At 35.6% G+C, this 27887-nt stretch overlaps 1 protein-coding gene across 1 annotated transcript in view; it reads right to left on the reverse strand.

Annotated features, from left to right (window-relative positions):
• TTC27 (tetratricopeptide repeat domain 27) overlaps window positions 1-27887 on the reverse strand; it is a 114726-nt gene that overhangs the window by 55464 nt on the left and 31375 nt on the right. The window contains exons 9-10 of the mRNA XM_038131413.1: window positions 25970-26036; window positions 691-804 (exon numbers count right to left, since the gene is read on the reverse strand). Of these exons, the coding sequence (XP_037987341.1) occupies window positions 691-804; window positions 25970-26036 (181 nt within the window). The remainder of the gene's footprint in view (window positions 1-690; window positions 805-25969; window positions 26037-27887) is intronic.

Here is a 27887-nt window from a genome sequence, read left to right on the forward strand (position 1 = left end):
ATCTAAAAGAATCTTGATAAAGCCTACTGACCTTTCTTTTGAAAAAAAAATTTAAAAAATCCTACTAGATGAAACATTTCAGGATTTTAACATTTTTTTTTGTATTTGAAAAACCAATCTTCTCTTTGTTTGGACTGAGATTATTTAAATAATCACTGCCTCAAACTTGCAACAAAAATACTAATCACCAAATATCACATCAAAATGGTAAATTGAAATTGATGCTTTATTCATGAATGTGTTTTCTTGTTCTCACAATACCAATGACTATTTAAAAATGTCAGAGTTTTACAGAGCTGATTTACTCGAAGAAAAAAAAATATTGAAAAATTTGATAGCAGTAGCAGCTTGATGTTCAGAACATCTACATGTACTCCTCAGATCCTAAGTCAGAAACTACAGGTACAAAAATAGATTTTAATTACAGTCTCCCAAAACTTGTCATGTTGTTGAAAGTGATGATTCATTACTTGTACATATAAGCTTATCTCAAGACTAGCAGACACAGAAGGATTTGTGGTTTATGCATCTAAATTAGAGACATAATTAGAAAATTATCTCGTACAGTTTGCAGAGAGGAACTGCACAACCTTCTAACTCCTGCCTGTTTGAATTTGATTTTATATATATATATATACTCTATATATATACACATACATATATTAGAATAAGGCAGCTCAGAAGTCTTACCTGAGTCTGCTTCATTGCCCGTTCCATTCTGCGAGTGCTTCCTTTCTCCAGTTTGGTCCGAAGGAGTAAGGCTGATGTCTGAATGGCCCAGAACTTTGGCTGGGAGAGCAAGCACTGCAGACAATAAGAACATTCTGTCATTACTTAAAGACATCGAAGACAGTAAAATTTTTAAAAGTGGTCTCAAGCATGAATGCTGTTTCCTATTCTGAAAGTCAAATATGTGGCTGGAGGACTTATTTGATGAACTGAGGGCTGTACAAATTACCTTAATCTATTTTCAACATAAAAAGTGGCCTTCAAAACCGCCTATGCTGTGCTATGTTTACATGTACCCATATGGTGCATAGGCCAAACTGCACGAATTAAAATGGCTCCTCAGAATCAAAGGAAAATGAAGAATTGATCCTGGCTGACTGGCTCAGCCTTTTCCACACCTGCATACTGGGTAGCTGTAGACAGCTGCAGGGATCCTACTTCTCAAGGCTGAACAAATCCAGCTCTCTCTTGGCCTCTTCCCATATGCAAGGTGCCCTGATGCCCACGTTAACAGCACTTCCACATGAAAAATGTTGAATTTGCTAAGAATCTGAAGGACATTAATTAATCTGGAACTTGCTATGACTTGAGAATGACAGGAAGAATTTTTGACTTTAGTAGATGTATAGGCACTATGGAATAATCTATGTAAGTAGCTTTCCTAAAATAATTTTAAGTTATTGCTTAGAACATGCTGCACTGATGCCAGGAACTTAGTGCCAGTCTCCAACCACTGATTTTCAGGGAAGTCCAATAGAAGACATGCAGCCAATACAATTTTGGTATCTCTTAATAATTTACAGACTGCCTGGACTCTTTCCAGTATGGTTCTAGACAGAATATACCATTTCTGAAAAGTGAGACAGCAGGAAAGCTCCCTTGCTAATTTTATTGACACTGCAAATACGATCCATCTTCTCTGAGAAAATATATTTGTCCATAGATATTTGTAGACTGGAGAAAAACCCCCAGTGCTTTTATTCTTTCCTCTCAGAGATCTCCCAAAGCATTAAAAAGCATAATTTGCTCATGGTTTGTGTTTAATGCCTGACAAATTTCTGTCATGCTGTAATCTGGTTTTGTTTTCCCTAGTGATTTCAAAGGAAAGGAAGCAGAAAGAAACCATCTAAAAAAATATCCTCCAAACAAAACTACAATAGGAAGAGAGGCAACAGCAAATGAAGCAAAAGAAAGCAAAAACGAAGGCAGTGTGAAGGCTCACACAGTCAAACACTTCAACTAATCCTACCCTTTGTGAGCAAGAATCTCTGCACTGACTCTTTCATGACTTCTACTCAGTATTAGATTGAGAGGCACCCAAAGGCGTCTATACTGTCCTCTACGTTCTGAGGATCTGGACTTAATTAAGGGAACACCATCACAACATTCTCTATTCTGTAGATTGTCAAGTGCCCTTTTGCAAACTATAATCACTCAATCCGGTAACTGATGGATGTCCTCCTTCTGAGAGCTAATCTCTCCCTTGTTTCATCAAACTTCAATCAAACACCTATTTTAGTTTCATCTTAAGACAAACACAAGTGAGGTATTCCTAGCACAGGACATTGGTATCTGAGTTTATTTTTTAGCAGCCATACCAGGTAGCTGCTAAATCAAATACCTTAACGAACTGCTTGGGCAAACACTGGAACAACATTTCCTTCACCTTGAAAACTTATTTTGTGGGAAAGGTCACCCTTTTCCCCATTTTCTCCACTACTAGTATTCTGTCATACTATTTAATTTTTTTAATTCAAGGGATTTTTTTCTATGTCTGGTGGTAAACATCAGTATTAACTTTGCAAAAGAACAATGACAACTAAAAGTCTTGGCTAATAACGCTCCTAAAGATATTTTCAGGTCTGATTACTGCCCTTGTCCAGCAGTAGCAACCTTGTTCTCTCACTGCTTCACCTTAGCAAGTGGCCCATGGAGGGCAGAGTACAAAGTTTCTTGCCCACAGCATCTGGCTGCGCAGGAGCCTCTCCTCTGTCTCTGTGTGCACCTCCCACACCACCACCTAAGCAGTGATTTAAGCAAGCATGCTGCATGAGCTGTGTATAAAGTCAAATAGGGAGGGAGGAAATCTGAAGAGAAAAAGGGTGGAAGACAAGCAGAGGTAATTATATTTCATGCCTCTGCAGGAACAATAACAAGTTGTATTTTGAATAGCAATCCTGTTTTTTAAAGGTATTAATGAAATAAAATGAAAGGTATACCTGCTGTAAAATTACAGAAGAAAAATCTAATTTTTCCAACAGTTTTATTGATACAAAAAAAATTGCAACTGCACAAGACAATGAGAAGCAGACCTAGTTTGCATTTAAGAAGCACTTGTACTTTTATAGTGATACAGAGCTCACAGTTATGTGCCAGAATTCAAATGCTCACCTTTTCATTGCCTAATTATAATGTTTAAAGCACCACAAAACCCAAAATAATACATGCATAAAGGGCACAAATGTTTCTACTTAAAGGCTGTAAGGAATAGTTTCAGAATATCTAACCATAACTATTAAGCAAGCTTTATTCTTATACCCAAAATGTCCAAATATTCCAGATAATAAATATTTTCTCATAAGATCCAAAGCTTTACATTTTCACCTGAAGCAAAATCTAGGCTCTGTTAATAGGATTATAAGTTAAAATAAAACATCTGGGGGGTGGGGGGGAAATTACGAACATGCAGGTTTTGTCAACATACTTGAAAATTCATTATACTGCACCAAGGGCAGCTAAGAAAATTAACAAAATCATTCTCAAGCAAAACCACTATTGAGAATCTTCACAAGTCATCTTTGTTCTTACTTTAGGGAAAGAACAATAAAATAAAGAAAAAGAAACATGGGAAGATTAGACAGGCTGAGAAGAAATGAAAGGAAATAAGGTTATGAAACATTTTCTGCACAGAAAAGGATATTTTCACATGGGAAAAGTAATTTTCCAATTCTTTCACACATTTTTTTCCTACAAATAATATCATCCTCTCCCATCATATCAGAATGTAAAAAAAAGGAGATGACCAAAGAATTACACAAACCAGAATATTTAATTCAATATAACTTCCTTATATGACATTCAAATGAAATGATGATGCCGCAAATCTTAATAGCAAAGTAGTCCATTATTGTACAACACTTTCAGCTATGTAAGAACAAAAGGCAAGTTTTGTTCTGCAAACAAAAACTTCTCCTGGCAACCTGTTCCAGATTGCTCAAGGAAATTATTGATGCCCTATCCCTGGATGTGTTCAAGGCCAGGCTGGAGAGGCTTTGAGCAACCTGGTCTAGTGGAAGGTGTCCCTGCCCAAGGCAGGGGAGCTGGAACAGGATGGCCTTTAAGGTCTCTATCCACCCAAACCATTCCATGATTCCAAACAATACCTGAATTGTGAGATAGATAGGCAACATTAGCAATGACACCCAGATCAAACCCAGCCACAGATTTCTGTCAAACCCAAAAATCAGGTACCATTAACGAACAATTTCAGCCTCAGTATTCAGAATTTAACCTAGGTGTGAAGGACTCCCTGATCACTCTTATAACTTTCTGTCAGAGAAATAGAGAAAGAACTGCATCAGTCAGTCATGACTTACAGAAAGTAAAGATGGGTCAAAGCAACTCTTGCCTTCCTGTATCTACTATTTTAAAAAGCTGGAGTTCTTATGGGAATTCTTCCCGTCTTCAAAGTCAGGAAGAGCTTACTTGGGCATAGAAGACATGCTAGAAAACCTGGAACAGGTAAAGATGATTCTTGTTAACTGCAGCACTAATTAATTTTATTGGTTTCTAATTTTTCCTTATGATAAATCTATGCAGTAAGGCTATTGTTTTACTCCTGAAGCTTGTTCCCTGATAAACTATCAGTAGCCCAGCAAAGTACTGTGATTGCTATGATGGAGCTATCATGTGACAATGGACTTGTAAACTAAGCAATTTTAATTGCAACCAGTTGTGGAATTCCTAAGAATTTGCACATCAGTCCATCAGTGAAACAAAAATATTCTGCTTATTGGCCAAATTGCCAGGATGTGGTGAAGTTATTTAACTGAAGTCACAGGCATGAGGCACCCTGAGGTTAGCTCTTTTCCTCTGTCATGCCTCCAAAGACATGACCCTTAGTTCAGATTCAGCCCAGGTTATTTGCTAACTTAAGTTACAAACAAACAAGCACAAAACACTGAGGAGGATTTAGAAAAAAAAAAAAAGAAAAATATTCCTTTTTAGTTCCTTATATTATCCATTTCAGTTAACATATTTCAGGAGCTTTGTTGTTTACTTTTCCAAAAAACCACACATTAAGATTTTTAGATTCCTCACGTGGATTACTTCATCCATAGTCCAATAGTCTTGTCAAGAGTTAAGAGTCAATAGTCTTATTAATAGTCTTGTTTCACATAACCACGTATATCTTTATTTGATGATTTTCAGTAATTCATTCAGATAATTAACAGGGAACCCTTATTCCTTCAACACATCCCAAGGCAAAATGGCAAGCTTTTAACTCATTCTGTGCTTTGCTGTAAAATGAGACACCACCATGGCTTCTTTTCCACATTCTATATCCTGCACAAAAATCACATGAGTATATAAAAAACACACTAGTATGACTGAGGCATGAACAGGGAAAATGTGCATTTGCCCTGTATAGATATCTGCTAATCTCTGATGAATGACTTTATTACTGAAAGCTAACTTAAAAGTGTTTAATTTGTTTTTATGTGCACAGCAAAAAATTGGCAAAAACTTCTACAGAATTCATGACTAAGAACAAGAGAAAAAAATCAGCATGATATTAGGGAGAATGGGGTGAATTAGGGTGATTTGCTTTCCACATATTATTCTCATCCAAATAATCTGAAACTTAAGTTTCTGTATAACTAATGCAAGTTTTTCTTTAAAAAGTCATGTTCAAATGACACTTATTAAATTTGCAATTTTTTGAAATTTCTCCTAGCACTAAACTGGTGACTGAAAAAGCAAAATGAAATAAAATTTAAAATAATCAACTTAGAGAAAAACCTGAAAGATGCCACATCATTGTGGAAAAAATTCCTTTCATCAAAACCATGTTTTTTCAACAGAATAGTGTTTCTTAAGAGGTATTCCTTGCATTTCTGGAAAAAAGTATGTACAAAAAACTCTGCCACAGAAAGTAGCTAAATGAACTTTATGGAACTATTTTTAATTGCCTAAGAAAGATTAAGGCAATCCAAGGTCCAGAGGGATGCAAAAATAATAGAAGTTTTGAGAAAAGTCCTTAAAATATTAACTCCTTTACTAACCAAGCTCAAACACAGATGATCTGCAGTAGTACTGGCAGCATCTGGTTGAAATGGGATTTGTGACTTTAAACAATAATTCTGTTAGAACCCTGTAAGTTAAAATAAAGTACATTTGTGACTAAGTGGTTTCCAGTACCAGCGTACTTTTTATGTTTTAGTGAAAAGCAGAAGTATCAAGAGGGCAAGAAAAATACTTAATTTCTAGTTACAATTAAGCAGCAGAACCATGGCTTGGCAACAGAACAAGTCAGCCAGTATGACCACTTTTAGCTTTTCTGCTTAGTGTAGGAACATATAAAAATTTCCTGTTGGCTCAAACAGATCAACTATGTTCAAATCAAGTATACATACCTATTCTGCTGTACATGCCCACCCCAAAGATTTTAAAATAAACAGGAATCAAAAGACGATTTGATTATTATGGCATTACTAACAAATGTATGATGCTGAGGTTTCACAGAGCTCAAATTCCTACTAGTAGTGTTTTTATTCTTATCACAACACTCAACAGTTTACCAATACTTCAGTAACCACAAATTAAGAGGAAACTATAATAACTACTCACATACACAAACCCTCAAATCAATAAACAACTAAAATTCATTACTGCTTTCTAAATAGGCATATTTAAATGGACAAGGAGTAGTATTTGATGTTTAAGCTGATTCAATGTGTGTGCCAAAGATTGCTTTTAAGCACAGAATGCTGTTGTGCAGGTGAATATAAATACTTTAATGCAAAAAAATTGCTTAGTAACCAGCTAAAGGTTATTTTATCACCTTGTATCTATATTTAAATTAAAAGTTTTTATTTTGCAATTATCACAGTACATACGCTCTTTATACACAAAAATGAATTTTCTAATAAATCTAAAAATGCATTCAGAATTACAGAATACTGAATAACAATTAAAATAAAAAGTTTTTTGTTTAGGACACACCATTATCCTTAGTTCAATGCTACCCTCAAGACTTTTCCATTTTTATTTTCCCACTGTTGTTATACACAAATCCTCTCTGTTGCTATGTGTAATGATATATAATTACTGTATGTAAATCTCTAAATGTATTTTTATGTAACTGCATTGAAATGGAACCATGAACTAAAATGTCTATCTGTAAATGCCCATCTCATTCATCCCAGACAAAGACTTAATGCTATCATTTCAGAGAGGTTTTTTTTTCATACTAACACGGGAGCTCCTCCAGTGTCTTCATAAATCATCATTTTATTGAAACTGAATAGTCCGAAGTTCAGACAAAAACAACTCCATTGTTCTGTACTTAAATACATACAAGAAATACTTTTCATTTCTTTGAGGGTATCACCTTAACACATGACAGCTTCACTTTAGGTTCAAAATTCAAACAAAACCTGACAGCCAGTAAAGATTTCCTCTTGGACAGCAAACTGGAAGAGGTAGCAACAAAACACAATGCATCAAATTCAAGCCTATTGACTTTACTGCTTCTAAAGGAGAACTTCTGCTCATGGAATCCACAGTACAATCCCCAATTTATATAAAACATCATAAGTATGTGATAGTTCTAAACAAACAACAGTAGTTAACTTGGGAACAAACACATAGGATGATGAAGCAAATTATTTCAAACCATCCTCTCTTTCCAGCTTCTGCCATCCACAGTCATTGGAATTGCTTTAGACATGAACAATCAGGCTGTATATTCTCCAGTCGCATTTTATTAGCTACAAACACCTTCATATTTTCTAAGGTCCAACAAGAAAAAAAATTACATTAAGATTTCACTCCAGATGATTCTTGTTTCAAATGGACAAATTCTAACCCTATTTGGCATAATTATGTCCTTGGAGAGCAACACAAACAAGATACAGGACACAAACAAGGACAGTAATATTTTTATACCTTAAGAATGCAAGGCTTCCATAAATACTATGACAGTGGATATGTTTAGGGGCTAGAAGGAAGGAAGAGAAGAAAAGATAGTCTAATTCATGCAGAAAATTGTTCCTAGCATGGACCAGCCAACAGACTTTGCAGATTGGTTTTTGGTTGCTTTTTTCCTATTAAAAATATTTAAACAGAAGGAATACTCATACCAGTGTGTGCTGTAGTCTACTACATCTTTCCTCCTCAAGGTCAAAAGCATGGCTCAGGTATCAAACAAAGATCAAAGGCCCTTTTGGTATGTTCAACAGTTATCAGATCCTGTGCTGTATATGCCTTGATACATCTCTTTAGTTTCACACTTTCACTAAACATGGAAGTCTGTCCTACACTTCCAGTCATTCTAACAGTTTTGGACCAGAAAAAAAATCAAAATGTTATCAACTAATCCAGCAAATTAGAAGTAACATCAACACATGAGCAACTGTCTTCAAAATTTCTGCCTTTTTCTGTGAAACAGACTGCAATTTTAGGTAGCAACCAAAAGCATCTTTTTCCATATGGGTTTAGCAACTAGAATTTAAAAACCAACAATATGCAAATTCTTTGGAGTTACAGATTACTAATTGATTTAACAGTCAGGGCAAAACTAGCAAGACAAGGATAATTTACATTTTTTTCTTTGCAAACATGACAACTTGCATTATACACTTCTAATTAATAATATTTCAGGCATTATTCCAAGTCCTGTGTTAGTGTTTCTTTTTCAATGCTGCATGAGAAAAATGTGTTATTACTTGGTTAGGTCTTAAACACTTTCTTGCCTAACAGCATCTAATATAAATTCTACATGGCACCTTTAGAGCATTATGCCAAGACCTTTGCACAGTAATAACAAAACAAAAAAATAAAGCAATGCTTGAGCCTGTATGAAGTGCATTAACAGAAGTTCTGTATTTTTGTTTATTAGTTCTCTCAGTGTTTCAGTGAGTGGTTACATCATGACAGCATGCTACAGAGTCAGTTGTGATCATCTGTGGTTTTTTTAAGGCCTGTTGAAGTTACCATGATTTTAAAAATTCTCTGTTAGGCAAATGAGAGAGGCAGAAATCCTGAAAAGTATTAAAGTGACAGAGGAGAAGATTTACTTTCCTGCACTGGCTGAGAATCAGCATTTGTACAGAACCATTTTCCAGTACTGCTTTAATATTCCATCTAATTCAGTGGGTTTAGACCACACATTCAGCATATTTTTTCTCAAAATCTAAAGCTACTCACTCTATTGTATGACAAGGGTTTATTTTGGTCCATAAAACTAATCCTGGGACCGCTGAACTAAAATAGCTTTTCACCACAACAGGTGTTAGCTGATCATTAGCAGAGCTGGGCTTAAAGCTCTTAACCACAGCCATTAGAAATACCTCTTGGTGTTAAGAAGTCAAGAGTGAGGACAAAACACCATCAGTGATCTGCATCAAGGGACTAGTTTAATTAGAATGGCATTTTTAAAATTCACTTTGTCTAGTCTTGTCTGGTAGCCTCAGCACTCAAATTATAACATTACATCATTGTAAATACAGAGTACCTTTTGTTGACTCCTACCACTAAAACAAGAATACACTATCAGATTTTTTTTTTGCATTGCTATATATTTCAGTGTATATAGCAATGCAAAATGAATGAGATTTTTTCATATACATAATTTCAGAAGCTTGGATAATTTAATGGATTTGGAGTAAAATATTAATTACGAGTATTTTAAAATGAAACGTGTACACACACATAATGATTACTTTTTTCAGTTTCCAGATTTCCTTTTGTCCATACACACTTTATAAGGCAAAACGTTAGAAACTTATTAGGTAAACAGTTATTTACACTATACTAGACTGATCTAGAAATGAATGCTAGACTCAATAGAGCAGCAATTATACTGCACTTACCTAAAGGCAATTTAATGGTCTCAAGTGTCTCATTTAATCTTAGTCCACATGTGACCGACTCTCTCTGAAATTTATTGTATCTGGAATTTATCACATTAAATACAATATAAGAGTTATTTCGTAGCTCGCTCAATCAATTTAAAAGTTAGAAGACAATTCTGGAATAAATTTTCTTTTCAGAAGACTTTAAAAATATCCCAATACATGAAGGCTAACGTAATTTCACTTCAACTGCATTTTCCACAGCTCTTTTTACCCCACTTAAATAGTGTTCTGTAGCAAATGGGTAGGTCTTGAAACCATCCACCCACCAGTATCCTCATATTCTATCCTGCTTATCATTCTAAATATATTTCCTCTCCATAACACTTGTTTTCAGCAGTAACTCTTACTCCTTCTGGTATCTACCTTGCAAAGGGACAATTCTTGCTTCTAGGCAGCTATGTATGCTAGATAGCTTGGAAACTGCACTGGCTTGTGTACCACTTCTGTAGTACCTAGAATTACAGGGAATTTAAAAAAAATCAGGCAGGAAATCTTGGAAGTTAGTTCTATTATCTGCTCAAACATATTGTTACCAACCTTATTAGAACTAGCAAAACACTTCATTATCTTTCTTCAGCCATCTCTTCTACCTCACCTTAAAAGAAAGCAATTGTGGTTGGAAAAACTCAACACAGCCTCTTCTCAGCAACAGATCAACATTATTCACCAGCAACCTTTTCCTTTGTAAGTCAATACTCAGACTCAGCCTAGCAAGCTGACTATACAGCTGAAAGTCTTGACTGGGAAAAAGGATGACTTCCCAAAAGAAAACACCCTCAGATTTTACAGCTTCTTTGTTCCATTTGTCTTCATTAGCAAAGGAAATACAGACAATATTCAAGTAAAGTGAGGCTGCCTTACCCTGGTCTTGGTTCTTCTAAATAACATCAGTCAGGAGAACATCCAACTTCTCTTTCCATTCTCCATCACCATCTCTTTTGAAACCTGAATAATCTCAAGTCCTTTTTGCCTCTTCAGTAAATTTTATTTTTGAAGAACACAGAGCAAAAAGAATCATAGAAAAGGTCTAGATCTGCTGCTTTTACTAACAGATCTAAATATGTTGTTCTGTTATTTTTCTCTCCTTCTGATTCCACGTACACACCAGTCAAAACAACTCTCTCTCCTCCGCAAGCACACTTTTCAGAAGTATCAAAGGAAATGGTTAAGCACTGCCAGAACAAGGTTCATAACCAAACATATGAAATGCCATAGCTGTTCCTTCCCCCTGTTATAGTCTTTACATCTTCTGACTACACATCCAGAACTTCCTCAGCTTTTAAGTTGGATATTCCTATGTTTTCTCTTGGAAAATCTGCCTCACGCCATAACTCTGCAACTCAGAAGCACCTAAACATTGTGTGTATTAAAAAAATTAAATAAAAGCATGTCCTTTGACATGAACATGGGGATACTGGAAACAGATCTCTGGTCAGAAATAGAAGAAACACAAGCACAGGATGATTGTCTTTCCAGCTAGCTCTGAATGTAGCTCTGCAGATAAAATTGAAATGACAGCCCAGTGTTCCCTACATGATACAATTCACAGGGAAAAAGGTCAGAGAAAACGAGCACTAGAGAAATCTTCTCTTTCAGAGGAAGTCTCATATGTTCCACAAAAAGAGCTGTGTGAAAGGAATACAAAGATCTATGCTCGAGAATTTTCAGTGGAAACAAAAGACTCAAAGAAAGCTTTGTATGGATTCAAAAGTAACAGAAACACAAAAAAGCAAGCTCATATTAGCCTGCATGGAAGAAAAATATAACAAGAAGTATGGAGCTGTATAGTGAGTTATAAACATGATTCTTTGCTCCCATATAACTCAGTCTCTGACTTCACTTGCATGCATGCAGGTACATAACTTGCAGAGAAAGCTGCTATGGAAGAAACAAATACCACAACCTAAAATATTTTTATACATAAGGAAATAATCAACTCAGATCAGGATTGGCTAGGAAAATGTTTCAATGCTTTTCCCCCTTTAAGATTTTCTACTTTGTAATAACAGTACAAAGATATTATCAATCAAATTAGTTGTTCAGTTCTACTTATACAACCAAACTGCAGACGTATCCTGGATGCCCAGAATTATATAAGTTTTCTTCCAGATTAACAGGCATTGCTGGGCTGATATTTAGCAGGTCTTTAAGAGCTTGACGCTCTCTTATGATACTAAGAGGTAGACATTTTGTGTCCTCATTTAAGACATAAAAGAAGAATATTTTTTAATGCTATTGCCTAATCTGTTTTTTTGTGGTGTGTTTCAGTTTGTGTTTTTATTTTCATTTTAAGAGACTATTTAAGTTCAGAAGTAAGCTTTCCTTGGAGGTTCTTGACTTTTTTTTTAGGAGAAGAAAGAAACTAGAGAAGAAAAGGAAATGTCATCAAAAAAAGAAGATACTGGTTTTTTTTAAAAGGAATCAGCTTTCAATGACTAGTGAAGGGTAAACCACATAAGATATGGCTCTTATTTTCACTTAGAATGGAGTCCAGCCATATGACTGACACTTGTTCTGTTGTGCCAAACACATCACACTCTGTGTTATGCTGCAAACAACTTCAGCCAGATTTGACTGTAGTAGCATTGTTTTTTTCAGGTCTGTGGTTTGGACTTACTCCTGAAACAGCGTAAGTACAGACTTCCATACCACATCACAGTACTGCATTTATTTCCTAAGGCCCAATCTCAACAGTAATAAATCACCATTTTGGATACAAAAGACTAGACTTTAACTCTTTAGTACCAATGATAAGGATTTCCCTAGTTGTTGAGCAACAGCAAATTTCTCATTTTAACTGCTCAGCCTCTGTAATTTCACCATCTGTGCCAAGATTCTCAATACATCATGTGATCTTGAGGTTATAACCTGAAAACCAGAACAACTTTTTTTTTTTTAAATTCTGCACAGGTAGTAAAATAATGAATCTGGTTTGACAATGGCTAGATATCGTATTTTAAAAATAGATAATTTCAGGACTGTATGCAATGGTATATGCTATCGGCAGACTTGCAATCTATTCAGTCTCAAGACAAACAAAGCAAATGACTGACAAAAAGGCTGAAATTTAGAAAAACTCTGTCAATGGAGGATATTTTCTAACTTGTTAGAATTGGCCACGTGGGAGAAGAAGTAAATCCTGCTCCCCTTGCAAACTACTACAGTAGGCTCCTAAATCCCCTGCCTTTCATGCTCTACCCTCTTTCAGCCTTGCCTCTCGTCTGACAAAGAGCATTTTTGAAACAGACAGTGCTACAGGTTAACTCACCGTCTGCTGATAGAAATTTATTCTTCAGGGAGACAGTTATGACTGTTACTCCTTCCATCTGACACTGCTGCCTGTGGCTACAGACAAAACCCATCATTTCTCAATACTTTCTTTGGGTTGGTAATTTTTTTTTAAAGTAGTACTTCTTACTCAGCAAAATCCAGGTAAACCTACACATTAAGGTTCCCATTCCCTTTTTTCTGCTTTACTTGCTAGAAATTTTCAGGGCAAACTCACTGCTTTCAAAACTCCCGATCACTGGAAAAATTCTTTAGGTCTGACAGATCGTGCATCCTTAGGCAACTGACCCAGGATGGTGGGATTAGTTCTGCCTGCCTACTCCCATTTATGAGCTCACCACTATGTTTTTTTCCACAGACTGCCAGTGATACTTCCTGTTTATTTGGCCTATCAACAGCCTCTGGAAGAATGCTGCTTTATACACTGTTGTTATCTGATGCTGCATAGATTTGTACTCTAACAGGAACTTTTATCTTTAATTCTACAAAGATAACTTCAGCACAAATATCCATTTACAACAATTATCCTTAAAATACGTTAACTGAGAATCTTTTGCAGGACGAGAATATAGGATTGCAAAAATACTTGTTCTCAGACAGATTTGGAGCACAACCATAAAAATTACACAGAACAATGAAGCATTAAAAATTCCCTTCACAGCCTCACTAGAAGGCATTAAATAATCTTCTTGAAAAGAACTAATTTAAATGTTTTCATAATTTCTTAAATTTAACATTAGTCAATGGCACAAGAAGAATAACAGTTGCATGCAACTTCTACATTATAAAATGCACATGTCCCATTTTTGAATCAATCCTATAATAACGTTAACTAGTAAAAATCAGCTACCACATTTTTTTCTCTAACAGGCACAGTCAAAAAATTTAGGAATAATTACATGCCTAGACCAGTTATTTATAGTAAGGTTGCCAGTGACTTTATTATTCACCTATGTCAGAACAAATTACAGAAGTTCTATAAAACACCCTCCCAACCTTCAGTCTGTAAGAAGAGCTGTCTGTAGATCAGTGAGACACAGCAAAAGAAAAACCACGCAATGCCAGACAGGGCTCTACAGAGAGTGTGTTTACCTGGCTTTTCCCCGCTTTGAATGTCAACATCCACCACAGGAATTCTGCCTACAATGGTCTCTATGGTTCAGCAGCCTACACACCGCAATACCTGGTGTTCACAACTAATGTGACATGGTAATCCAAGAGGCATGCCTCACTGACTGCTTGGTAGGCTGAGGGGATAGGAGATGGCTGAAGATGACAATTTCAGTGAGATTTCTAGCATGGCCTCAACAGTTTCCCCAGAAAGAGTGCTTTAGCAAATCTCAATGTCCGTTAGAAGATGCTTGATTTCTATTTCATTCAGTTCCTTCCTGACTTCACCAGCAGAAATATTTTGTCTCTTTAAAGTGCTACTGCTCTCACATGCAAGAGCATGAAGCTGCTGGAGGCCACCGGCACCCTGGCTTTTAACCTTATGTGCAAAAGTTTAGTTACCAGGAGCAAAACAAAACTGCCACCTTCCTTTCAGAGCCTGAAGACACAATAGTCCTAAAAGAAGACTAACTCCTTAAGCAGCAACCAAAAGTGAGGAAGGAATGGAGTAAAAATAGTCAGCAGTACATTAGCAAGAAAGAAATTAGGGAAGATGGGAGCAAGAGCGAAAGATAAACAAAAGGCAAGCACTGACAAAGAAGGGCTGAGAGGAATATGGCATGGATGAGTAAAAAAAAGGGAAGCTGACACAAGCACAAGTGACTAATACTAGTGGGGGGAAGAGTGAGAGACTGCTGGAGATAATGAAAAAAAATCCTGTCTTGGTGGGCCAAGTGAATAGCATTCCTAAATCTGACAGAGTTGTGAAGAGAGAAGCTATAATCTGAATATATTTATCAGAGACAAATGGCAGTGTCTGGGTTGTGCTTTGACTTGAAAGAAGCTACAAGCATGAGCTGTAATGGATTAAGATTCAAACACAGCAGTCTAATGTCTGATGAGTGTATTATGCACAGAAACCATGAGCAGTTATTAAAAAGCAGTTATTAAAATCACTATGAAAACTGGATGAGGAATCATAGAATGAGTTGGGTTGGCAGCGACCCTTAAGGGCCATCTAGTCCAATCTCCCTGCAATGATCAGGGGCATCTTTAACTAGAACAGGTTGGTCAGAGCCTCATGCAATTTGACTTTGAACGTTTCCAGGGATGGTGCATCTACCACATCTCTGGGCACTTGTTCCAGTGCTTCACCACTATCTACATAAAAAATGTCCACCTTATGTCTAGTCTGAAGACGCTACTTAGACATTTTACTTTGACAAATGAAAGAGGCAATCTTTTTAGTTATGTACCCCTATGGTTTGCAACTTCCCAGCTTTATTACAGCTACAACACACAGAAATAAACACTTGCATATTATAGATAAGGAAAAGACACAAAATATACAGACACATAAAGACACATGCTACACTTCTTGCAAAATAAGCTGTAAGATGAGAACTGTGTCCTTATCCCAGCTCTAAATGTCCTGCTTGCTTTCTGACTCTTACGACTAAGCTACTAACTGCTTCAGACTATGCAAGCTGTTCAAAATAAAAACATAACCATATTTCTAATATGTTTAGTAGAATATATTCCAAAACAGTATTGCTTTGACAGATAGGTATTAAACTAAAAAGCAAAGACAACATCATTTCTAGCAAACAATAAAAAACCAAATTAGGTACAATACCCAAGACATATGCTTTCCCTCTCCTGGTGTTGCAGTTATGAAATCAAACAACTAATCTTACAGCACAGAAAAATCTTTCACAGTCTATTTACAGAAATCTGTAAAAATACTTTCTCTCTCATCTTTCGCCTAGACTAGACAGAATTCATTGGAGAATGTGTTGCCCAATGAATTCTGACAAATGTACTTAAGAAAAATCTAGCTGACACAACACATGAAGTATTTAAGAAGAAAAAAGCCCAAGCTCCAATTTAATTAATGCAAGACATACATGAGGATAATATAGACAATACAGTAAAATCTCAAATACGTCAAAATATATCAACTAATACCTAGTGTCATGATTTTTATTTCTGTTCAGAAAAGGCCCCAAATCCCAGCTTCCCAGATAGAAAAGCATTAGTGCAAATATTTTAAAACATTTTTGCAAATTGAAACATGCAGAACATGATGCTTTTAAACATTTTATTGGCCTTTATTTCAATAGCCTTCATAACTAACAGCTCTACTTGCTATGATTAATGCAGCCAATCCAAACATGTCAAAAGTATTTATGTTATCCGATATTATCATATATACTATAGTCTAGGCACATAAGTTATACCAGAAAAAAAGTCTGAAATTTCTCACAGTAATCATAATTTATGTAATTTATGATAGACATTGCTTGAACAGTCCACTGAATGAGTTGGCATGGGTTCTGTTTCCTGACGCAATGGGCTAACCTTCATCAATAGAATATAAACTTTTCCTATTCATGTATTCGCATAACTGGAAAGCACTTTTCATAAGGCTCACAAACACTGCACGTGAATTACTTTATGAAGCTTTCCTGCATATTTGATGTTACAAATAAATACTAAAAATAATACTTTGCTTTATTGGTCTGTAAATTATACCAGTAAAAATCTATTTCTGGAAGAAAAAAAATCCAGCTGAGGAAAGGGATTCTACTGGCAAGAATAAAAGCTTTCCCCCTTTAGTCATAGGATATGTGATCAGTACTTGAATTCAAGCATTCTATAAATACGTGTAAAATAAATGCGTATACACCCTCTATACAAATGTATTTAAATGTTTCACAAATTAATTTAACCTTAACACCTTACTTTCTGGCCAACAGCACTTCAAAATTCCATTTTTCTATTTAAATGTGCTGCTTCTGATAAAAGAAAGAAAATACTGTGGAAATACCAGAATCAGAGCTCCTTAATATTTGCCTTCTGTAACCTAGAGGGCACCGTGTTTTATCGCACCATATGGAAGCCAACAGACTCCTCATAGAAGGGCAGGACAATGCCCAAAACTATAACCAAGATCACTGCTGAACAGAACAGGATTTACTCAAACAAGGACAGCTAAGCAAGTAAAGCAGTATTTCCATGAATAAAAGGTATAAGTGTTTGGAAAGTTTTTCAAAAATAGTTACTACAAATCTTTCTCCATTACATCTCCTTTCAAAAGCCCATTGGTTTATAGACTTAGAACTTGATTAGACCTTTTTTTCCTCAAAAATATTGAACTGTCTGTCAATAAATGTACAAAAGAAAATACATATTAGAAATCCTTCCCAGTAGCTTGGCTACCTAAAACTTCAACATGAAAAAAGACCAAAGGAAAAAAAGAATTAAGGAAAGGAAGAATCATTGGAGCCATTTCAGTTTTCCATCCCTAATCCCCAATTTTGGGGGAACAGAAAAAGAAAGTCATGCAGAAATGGGGTAAGGCAGTTTTATTACTTATAAAGTTCATATTATATTTTTCCCAAAGTAGCTAGAATAGAATAGCTGTAACTGACTGCATCCAAAAGAACCAAGAACAACAGGACAGTGACATTTTACTGATGACAAATGCATCAATGAGTATCAGATTTGCACATTTCAGATGCCTTGGGATGGACTGCAATATTTCATGACTGCAATCAAAGACTATGACATTGTAATCAAACCTATCTTAAAGTGTATTAAGTCCCAAAAAATATGTCACTTGTTCTATATTTCATCTTTAACATAGACCATAAAGATTGTTTGGTGAACTGACATGAAAAATATTCTACTTCCAGTTGAAACACAGACATGTTATCATCAGAGAAAATTAAACTCAAGTTGTTTAGACGCTTGCAAACAAGAATTCAACCACCTTTATTTTTTCAGATAATACGGAATAAGCAAGATTAAGAGTAATATTTGAAGTATTGGGTCAGGAAGAAAAACAAAGGAAGGGATGATATTTAGGTAGGTAGAAAAGATGAGGGCAAGACATTATGATAGCTACATAAATTTTAAGAATAATTCTTCCTCATACAGTAGTAAAACAATAAAAAAATTACTTTGAAAAAAGGGAGGATTGGATTTATGCCATGTTTAGTTCATCTGTGCCCGCTCCAGCAAAGCAGTCACTAAATATAATGAATTATGCACAGAATATAAGTCACTAAAGAAAGTGAATGCTAGTACTGACAACACGTGAAACTGATCATATCACCAAAAAGGGGTTACTAAGCATCAGACAGAACAGTGAGAATGTCTTATTTCCTTCAGATGATACCTCACACAGCATTCTGTTGAATAGGGGGTTTATTTTCACCTTCTTGTTGCAATGAAAATTTTCTTGCACCAGTTATAACTGGTGAAGGACATGAGAGGGGGAAGGGAAGCCTGGGACATGTCAACTGGCTGTCAGAGAGGCTGCTAGAAAAAATAAGTGAGCTGCTGATAGATAAAGGAGGAGGGGGAGAAGAAAGGGCTGCTGTGGGAAAAAATGTTATTAATTGTCATCAAATTTGTCTGCTTAACTTCTCAAACCCTTAGACAGGCAAAAAACCTATTAATATTTAAACATGATTTCCATGTTCTTTTACCAGTGTAGTTACAGTGAGCCCACTAAAATCTATTGCTTGAGTAATTCTGTACGGATTATACAAAAGAGCACACCATGCTAGAAAGGAAAGGCTATCCCAAATTTCTTGCTCAGAAAGGCACACAATAAATCAGGAATCATCTCTTGCAAGATATAATTCAAGCAGAGCTGTGGATCCCATGGACTGAGGGAAGAATGCAGACCACAGAGGAGAACAAAGTTGAAAAGGATAAAAGTGTCAATTATGCTGAAATCTGATACTTTGTAAAATAAACCAACTTCAGACAGACTGTTACTTAATCCCAGTTTTGGAATGGAATGCAAGCTTCACCCCTGCCCTGCAACACATGTACTACAGCACCCAGTTACTTTACCCTGAAACATCTAAATGCAGCAAACATAACTGACAACAGCACGCCAGTCTCCTACCCACAAAACACCGCACACCCAAGTACCAGATGCTTTGTGAACAAGCTTCCAAGAGATCCAGTGGAGTCTTTGCACATGCAGCAAAAAGAGGCAGCTTCTCTTTTGCTACACTCAATCTGATTTCACACTACTGTGTGATGGGCCAGAAGGCATACATGCACTAAATTAGCAAGTGTTTAGATCCTGACATTCCTGTAAAATGATTCAGACTTTTGAATAAAGTCTTTAGAAAGAAAAAAAAATAAAAAAAGAAAAAAGAAAAAAGAAAAAAGAAATAATAGACTAGCTTTGAATTCATCTACTTAAAAAATCTCACTAGTAACTAGCAGGGTTTTGCTGAGAGAAAGCCTTTGCAGTGTTATAATCTTGTAACCAACAGAGGCTATTCAAAAGGGGCAACACAGCTTAGAAAAGAAGTGAAAGAAACTTTTTATAAAGCCACAAAAGTTACAGCAGTAGAGACACATGGCACTCTTAATGAGCTTTTCAATACTCTTGCTGCGTATAAAACATAAAAAAACTGCAGCCATTTTCTCAGCAGAGAAAAATGCACTGCTTTTATTTAAGCCATATAAACAACTTCTCTTTAGAAACCAAATTGGCATGTTAGTTTTATAGAGTTTTGATAGGAAGGCTTAACATTAAAAATATCGTACGCTGTGATTTGATAGCTCCGTTCCACATTAATATCGCAAATGCCATAGAAAAGATGAGAAAAACAAAGCATTTCCATTTCCACCTTCCACTCCCTCCTCCCAAAGACCCCTTCCACAGTCAAAAGCATAAAAAGTATTCATATATGCATATTCATACACACACACTCAATAAAATGTGCACTGTAATCCCTCACTGTGATTTTCAAAGCAACCATACAACATCAGCTTCTATTACACTCAATAAATGCCCACCTCTGGAAAAAAAAATACCCAACCATTCTAAAATTCCTTAATAAAAACAGTCTCGTATGGAATCAGTAGCTCAACACTGAGGAAAAACATTCCCATCTGGTCTATCTTTGGAATACATAGTATTCCTTGGATTTTGCAGACTCCTTCCACATTCTCCAAGTCCTCCATCAGACCTTAGTATCCCTCTCAGTATTACAGGAACAATTTCAGCATGACACATTGTTTTTGTTAGAAGGTGGTAAATAACTTTAGTTCTGTAGTCCAAGCAAAATACAAGTTCTTACCCTGTTTTTTTTCCCTCTTTAGAAAGATATCCTCACCTGTTCAAAATGTCCACAGAGAGAAGAATTGCCAGAGCTTCCTTTTCCCTCTTTCACCACTTAATTAAAAAAAACACTGTTCAGCTCTCCATAAATCCTGAGAAGCCTCAGAATTTTAAGAAACCAAAGCAACTAAATTTTCATGGTTCTGTTTCTCTTCATTCTCATCTTTCATGGGCTCCAAAGGATACAAATACGGGTCTAAGATGTGGGATGCACAAAGCAAGACTTCTCTTTCACAGTTGCTGGTTACTTTCTCTTCTCACTCCCCTACAGGTTAATACTGTTGCTGCCACTCAATGTCCCTTGATCATAATACACTAATAAGGGAAAAAAGTATTCTCCCACACTGGGCTAAGTGCTCATCACATTTACCACAAAAACCATTTCTCCTGGACTGTTCAAGGGCTTTGACAGATGGAATGGGTAATTTTAAGGACCAGCTGCAGCTCCTTAATATTGGATATTTGTTGGACTGTCATATTAGACTATGAAACATTGAATTGTTTTCCCAGTATGTAAACTATAAGCTACAGTACAAGCTTTCTATGAAGCTCCAAGAACGTGTATTGCAGAGTCTAATCTTGTTAGCCAGTTTTTTTTAAGAAAACATTTTTCTCTTCTGCAAGACAAAAATGCAACACCATCCAGTACTTAATATTTTCTCTATTTCTCTGCAAGAACTGCATAATATTAAAATTATAAAATAAAAATAAAAGGAATATTTATCTGTTCTTTAACAGATGTTTCATGTGTTCCTGGAACTTTTTTACATTTCAGAAATAGTTTGCAGTCCTCGGTTCTAAAACTTATATTCACATCACAAACATCTTTATAAAGCCTTAAATATAATTACGATTTTTTTTTAATATCATGCACACTTACATAGCACTATTGTTCATTTCATCTCCTCTTTGGTATATTGTCTGTCCTGCCTTACCTATTTGAAATAATGCAAACAACAAATATTTAACAGAAATTATTTTAAGGCTTACTTTTGCTCATTTCCTAAAAGGATTTTTTTTCTAAAAAAAGTATTTTGGCCACTGATTTACAGCTCGGTGATGTACTTGTGCAATTCTAGGGAAAAACTGCTGACCAATATAAAATGCAACAGAACTTCATACTGTATTTTCACATTAAAAATAATCCACTGAAATTAAAGAAGGTAATGAAGAACATTTAAGCATTGGAAAACTAATTCGGGGACCTGGGAGTACCCTAAGCTACAAAATCTCAATGTAAAAGCAGCACTGATTTAGTTCTTCGCTGTCTTGCATCGTCTACTTCCTACATCCCACAGTGAAAGCTCCAGCCAAAATTTTATTAAAAGGAAGAAACCAGTAATTCTACCAGAGAAGCACTGTGTCTCACTACTGCCTTACTGTCCCACCATCCCTCTCTTAAAATGGCTTTTGAATGCAATATTCACTTCGGCAGTCAAAGTTCACCAGCTACATAACTGTGTCTCTGAACTGGCTGGTGTGATATTTCATTGCTAAAATATATCTTAGCTTTCTAAGAAGACCAAGTGCTTACCATAATAGATTTAATTTAAAAAACTTATAGTTGTTACCCTAAACTATTAAGTGTGAAAAAATAATATTCAATCGCCCTCAAAAATAAATGTTTTATTTTGTGTTTAGTCTTACACTAAAATGCAGAATGCAAGCTGCATTACTTCTCATGGAAAGATACTGTATCAACAATTGAACTATAAGGAGAAAAAAAATCTTGTGCATCTAATTTCACTTCTGGATTAACATCTTGAAATTTTTAGTATTATACTGATGGGTTGAGATTGAGATTTGACTAGAATATCTCAAAATTCAAGTCCAAATTCTTGTTATGAGAGCTGCTATCCCAATCGATGAGACTACATACATCCTCACAATTTGCTTCAAAAATGAGCAACACTGAAAGCAATTATTTTTTTACAAAAGATAGTGCTTTTAGGACAATAGCAACTATTTCCAAGTGACTCCAGTAAATTAAAAGCTGCAATCCTTTTGAGGTTAACTGCAGTTGCCAAGCAGTGAATTAACAGCGTTATTTTTAGCATTACAAGTTATGTTGTTTAATAGATATAGATATCTCTTCCAGATCCAGTAATTTTCAACTTTTACACATATTAAAGAGAGTCCAGAATGTCAGTATTCCAAACTGCACCTAGTACAAGGCAAGATAACATCGTCTACTTGAGATCCATTTGATCCTCCTCCCCCTCTCGTACTACCTAGATATTAATTCTCTCTGCTTGAGAGAAATTTCATGTCACATGCACTTATTTTGCAGTGCCCAAAGCAAGAGGATCTCTTGATGATACACTGATCAATTAAAAATGCCTTGTAATTTTTCAAGTTTCCTAAGACAACTTGAAATGCCTTGCTTTTCTGAGGAAACATGAATTTCAGTAGATATCAGATGAATGCATGACAACCATCTAACCAGCCTGCAGATTTAGGAATCCACATGTAGGCTGAGAAGATGCCTGCTCACACACACACACACACAGAGCAGTTTGATGCTAAAGAAATTACTAGAGGAGCACTGATACAGTGCTCATTTGCCTGTTTTGGCAGCCTGGTTTTTTGCCTGTTTTACCAAAGCTTGGTAAATACCTTAAATACAAGTGATAAGAGCTATGGTGCCATTTAATTTACTCAGCTAGCAGATGCTGTAGGAACCAAGGCTGTGTTAACACTCACACCAAGGCTGTGTTAACATGGACACAGAACATCCCTACTGCCAGGGAATACAGTGATGGATTTGCCTCAATGACTCAGATCTGAGATACAGAAGAGCTCAGAGATTTCATCATGAAATTCTGCAGTGACTATTCACAATTACAGGCTCAGATGCAAGAGCCACAGAAGGTACATTTACTAAAAAGAACTCATATAAGCTAATATCCAATTCCTGCTTTTGGCTTCCAGGAAAGATCTGGGATGGTGTTACTACAATTCATACTTGTTCTTTTTGTATCTTGGGACCATAGGTCAAGATCAAAAGCAAAAATAATTCTAAGATTCAACTGTGTCCTTACATCCAATTAATGGAAGCATTAAGTAAAAGTTTAAAAGAACATTATTTTGATACTGAGAATTATTACTTTATGGTAAATTACTATTTACTCTAATATTTAGACTACCAGCTACTTCTTTCTGTTACTGCTGTTGACTGAATTTTGCATTACTAGTAAGACCAACATTACTATTCATCTACTGCCCTAGATCCTTCTTCTTTGCTATTCTGAGCACGAAGTGATAGGGAAGCCTATACAAATCTCTCCGCTCTTTCTATGGAGATCTAACATGATGGTGGTTGCTGATCTTACAAGTGTGAAGCAAGCCATAGCTGACTTAGCAGCTCTATAAAAAGATAAGTAAATAAATGAAAACATAAGCTCCCCATAATCATTGCAATAAAGTAATTAAAAAGTTAATCAGCTGTCCTGTGATTTTTTGAGAGATCAGCCACTAGATGGCAGAAAAATGCAGTTTGATTTTCCCATCATGATGAGGAATTCACCCATCTTACATCTGCTCTAACAGATCTCTTCCATCTACTCTAACAGGTCTGTCAAGCAATGTCAGATAAGGGATGACAGGAAGGCTGATTATCTCTTCCAGAGTACACAGCATACCTTGACTCTTTCTACTCTGCTGTAAAACTTAAAAAATATTTAAAGTATATACTTGATTTATTCTGGAAGCAGACCACTACTGGAGTAAGGCCAATTTTGTTAAAGACATTCTATTATCACAATATCACTCAATTTTATATAAAAATGATAGAATAAATTGAGAAGTTATCTCAAGATGTATATATTCAGGTATATAATGGCTGGTTTTCCACCCAACAACGATGTGAATAATAGTGGTAGTGAGGAGACTGAAGCAAGGGGTATACAAAAACAGTCCACGGAGTTTGGAAATAAAGTATGAGAAGCAAGGTTCTGAGTTTTCACAGAAAACCCTACTTCTAGAGTTTTACATACTGTTTTAACATTATTTTAATAACAAAAATGGCAGGGTTTGTCTCAATGAAATTACATGCATGTCTTGAAACTTCATACATTTGTATTAACATTACTTTTGGAAGGAAAATTTTATTGTAACAGTTTCACCATTTTGAAAAAAAGCTTACCGTACTCAGTCCACCAGTCTGGTGTCACTCCTACAGGCTTCTTTTATGTGTAGATTTCCTTACTTTATATGTGTTTATTATTTCTGTAATCTTTGTTCCCCTTTAATGGTCATCATTTTTTAATATTCTTATTGGATACTTCAATTATTACAACAGGAGAGTGCACAATCTCATTTTTTTCTACATTTCAACTTTTTCCTGCTCTCTATTCCTACCTTTTGGGGAAAAAAAAAAACCAAAACACCAAACCCAGAAAAAAACTGTAGTTCAAAACAAAATACTTCAGAAATTATATAATGATGAATTATAGCACTACAATCATTGTACCAACAAAGAGGAAACCTACAAAACCCAAACTGTTTTATAGCAATTCATTCAGTTCCCTCATGCATCCCCTCTTACATATACTGTACTAGCAGAGGGACCTAAACAAACAGTACTTTTAAACCAAACTATTTTACATTTATCTGGTAAGATTAGCATTATCTTTTTCTACAGACAGAACCTCCTTTTACAAAAAACCCTCAGCCAAACATTACCATAGTTAGCCTTAGATTACTGTCCTTGATCTTTTCACATAACTACAACTGTCAGTGGTAAGATTCTAGCTCAAGTAAAATCCAAGGGGTTTTACTTTTTCAGATGACACTTCTACAGCAATATAGTCTCTTATTACAAGGCTTAGGTAGGAGAGCAAGTCTTCTTTCCTGGACCCAAACTTAAGTCTAACATTGTGGAAAGTAAGCAAAAGTGACAAGCCTTTCCCCCTACATCCTCCCATCTAAACTACTGTTGAAAACCCCACAAAAGCAGAAAAGATCAGGGCAGGAGCAAATTATGTTTTAAGTTAAAAATAATAAAAAATAATTACATAAGAAATACTGAGAATTTTCAAAGCTTCACTGGAAGTTACAGATTTGTTCTCCAGCAAATCTGCCACTGAATTGGGAAGAAACATGTCTAAGCAGAACATCTGATACAAACTGAATAAATCTGACAGAATAAAGCCAAAATTGCTTTAGAACTCTTCTTGAATGCTGTTTAAAGAAAAGCACCTTCAACACTAATGTCACAAGAAGAGTTTGCTGTAAAATTATTTAGTTGCACATTATGCTATAATTCATATAGTGAATAAAACTTAAACACATGAAAATGTTTTGTACGTGTTTTGGGGTGAAATTAAATTTTTAGATGTCAAGTTTTTCCTGCATGATGACGGCTGAGAATAATGTTAAAATTCAGCATAGTTTAATTTCTTGAAATAAGAAAAAATTAATGAAACATCTGACTACTAACACGAATTTGGTTTACAGTTTCCTGATTAGTGTGACTGACAGATTATTGCTTGGTACTTAAATATTAATGAAAAAACGTTTATAAAGTGCCAGGTAAGTTACTTACTGAAGTAAAAGCCAGAAGCTCCTCTTCAGTTAATTTGTGTATTGGATTGTTCTTTTGGAAGTCTATACTGTAAAGAGAAAAGAAAAATAAAACAATGCTGATTTCATCTTTAGAGTAACATTATTCAGAACACATTTTTCAAACTTGCAGAAGTCTGAAGGACATTCTGGAAATGACAAATGGGAGTATGGTATGTACAGAAAATGACCTAGAACACACAGAAATAAAGAACCATTTAGAAGACTAAGATATTTTATACATACCTTCCCAACACCATCATCAAGTGAAATGTCTTACTCGGTTTAAGCTTATGGGAATAACAATTTCACTAATCCTAAAAAAAGTTTAAAACCTATTGTTTGCTTTTACAGAGATCTGTTTTTAGTTAAAATCCTATAACTAATTGAATGCAGATTCTACAAATCAAAAAAGTACTAATACTAAAGTAGTGCTGAAGGGTAATCTCAGACAAACACCCTCCTAGTCACTCAAAATACATGACCACACGAGTCCATCTCTCACTAACCAGCATTACCATTACCTTGAACTATTCACAGGGGGAAAATCAGAAGAAAACACAGAGGTGAAAATTAAAATTATTTTATTCAGAGTTGGATATGCTTACAGAGATGATAAAGAAATCTGGCTTACAACTCTGTGTGGGTGAATGTTTTCCTTATACAACAGCTCCCCAACATTTACAAACATACTACCAGAGATATCACCAAATTGCACAAAAACCAACAAAAGCTGTAACTCAAGTTCCCTGTTAAAACCAAAGATAACAAGTGAAAACATATCCTAAACTGTACCACAGATGATGGATCATCACCAAACCCATATAATGGCTACATACATAAGCCCAAACTTATCACACTAAATTCTGCAGCAGGCTTCACATTCTAGGTTAAAATTGCAAAGATACTTATTGTGATATTAGGTTACAGACTGAAATTATGCCATCTACATTACTTAACTTACTTTGGAGATTACTTTGCCTGGTTATTCAGGCATGATTTCTTCTACTTAAATGCACACAGACTATTCACAACGATTTCTAGAAGGTGGCTTCAGAGCTCTTCCAGCTCTTCTTCCTGTAACCTCTCCAGATTGTTACCTAGTCTGTTCCCCTGACTTCCCATGATGGAGGTTCCACACACACTTCATACCATTTATGCTGATGTTTCACAATACCATCAGCTTCAGCAAGCTATTTGACTGTGGCCACAAGGACATAAAGGCACATTTATTAACCACTGCTTCAATACATTTTCCCTCATCTTTCCGCATTTAAAAAAAAAAGAACCCTATGCTGTTGGGGCACTGTTTTGAAAGTCTTAGGTGACATTGCTAGGAAAGAAATTCTGATAGATATCTATATCTATATATAGATGTCTCACTGGTTTTTCCTTGCCTTGTGAACATTTTCATGAAAACAGGAAAGTCATAAAGAATTTCACTGCTTCAGTTAAACATTTTTTTCCATATCTAATGCCAGCTGCTAGCAGACAGATTTCTAGTTGGCCGGATGCAGTCAACTCAAGTCAACTGACTTCAGGTGAACAACAGCAAGTTTCTCTATGCATGGGGGTGGGAGACAACCAAAAAAAAAAAAAAAAAGAGGAAAAAAATGCAACAAGAAAAGTTCAAGGATTATACCAACTCAACAGCAGTTAGGAAACCAGAATGTTAAATGACATGGCCATAGCTTTTGAAAAGCACAGGTTAAACAAGGGACAGTTAAATTGCAACAAAAGTAGAACTTATTTTTCATCATCCTAAACATAAATTGATTCAAGCAGGGAGGATTAATCCTCTTCTTATACTAGATCAATTTTTGTCACAGCTTTTTGAAGCTCATAGATGCAGCTCTTCCAGATAAAAACAGTGCTAAAATAGATCTCTGATTTCCATTTCT

The sequence above is a fragment of the Motacilla alba genome, chromosome 3, assembly GCF_015832195.1.
Source record: "Motacilla alba alba isolate MOTALB_02 chromosome 3, Motacilla_alba_V1.0_pri, whole genome shotgun sequence".
NCBI classification, from domain to species: Eukaryota; Metazoa; Chordata; class Aves; order Passeriformes; family Motacillidae; genus Motacilla; species Motacilla alba.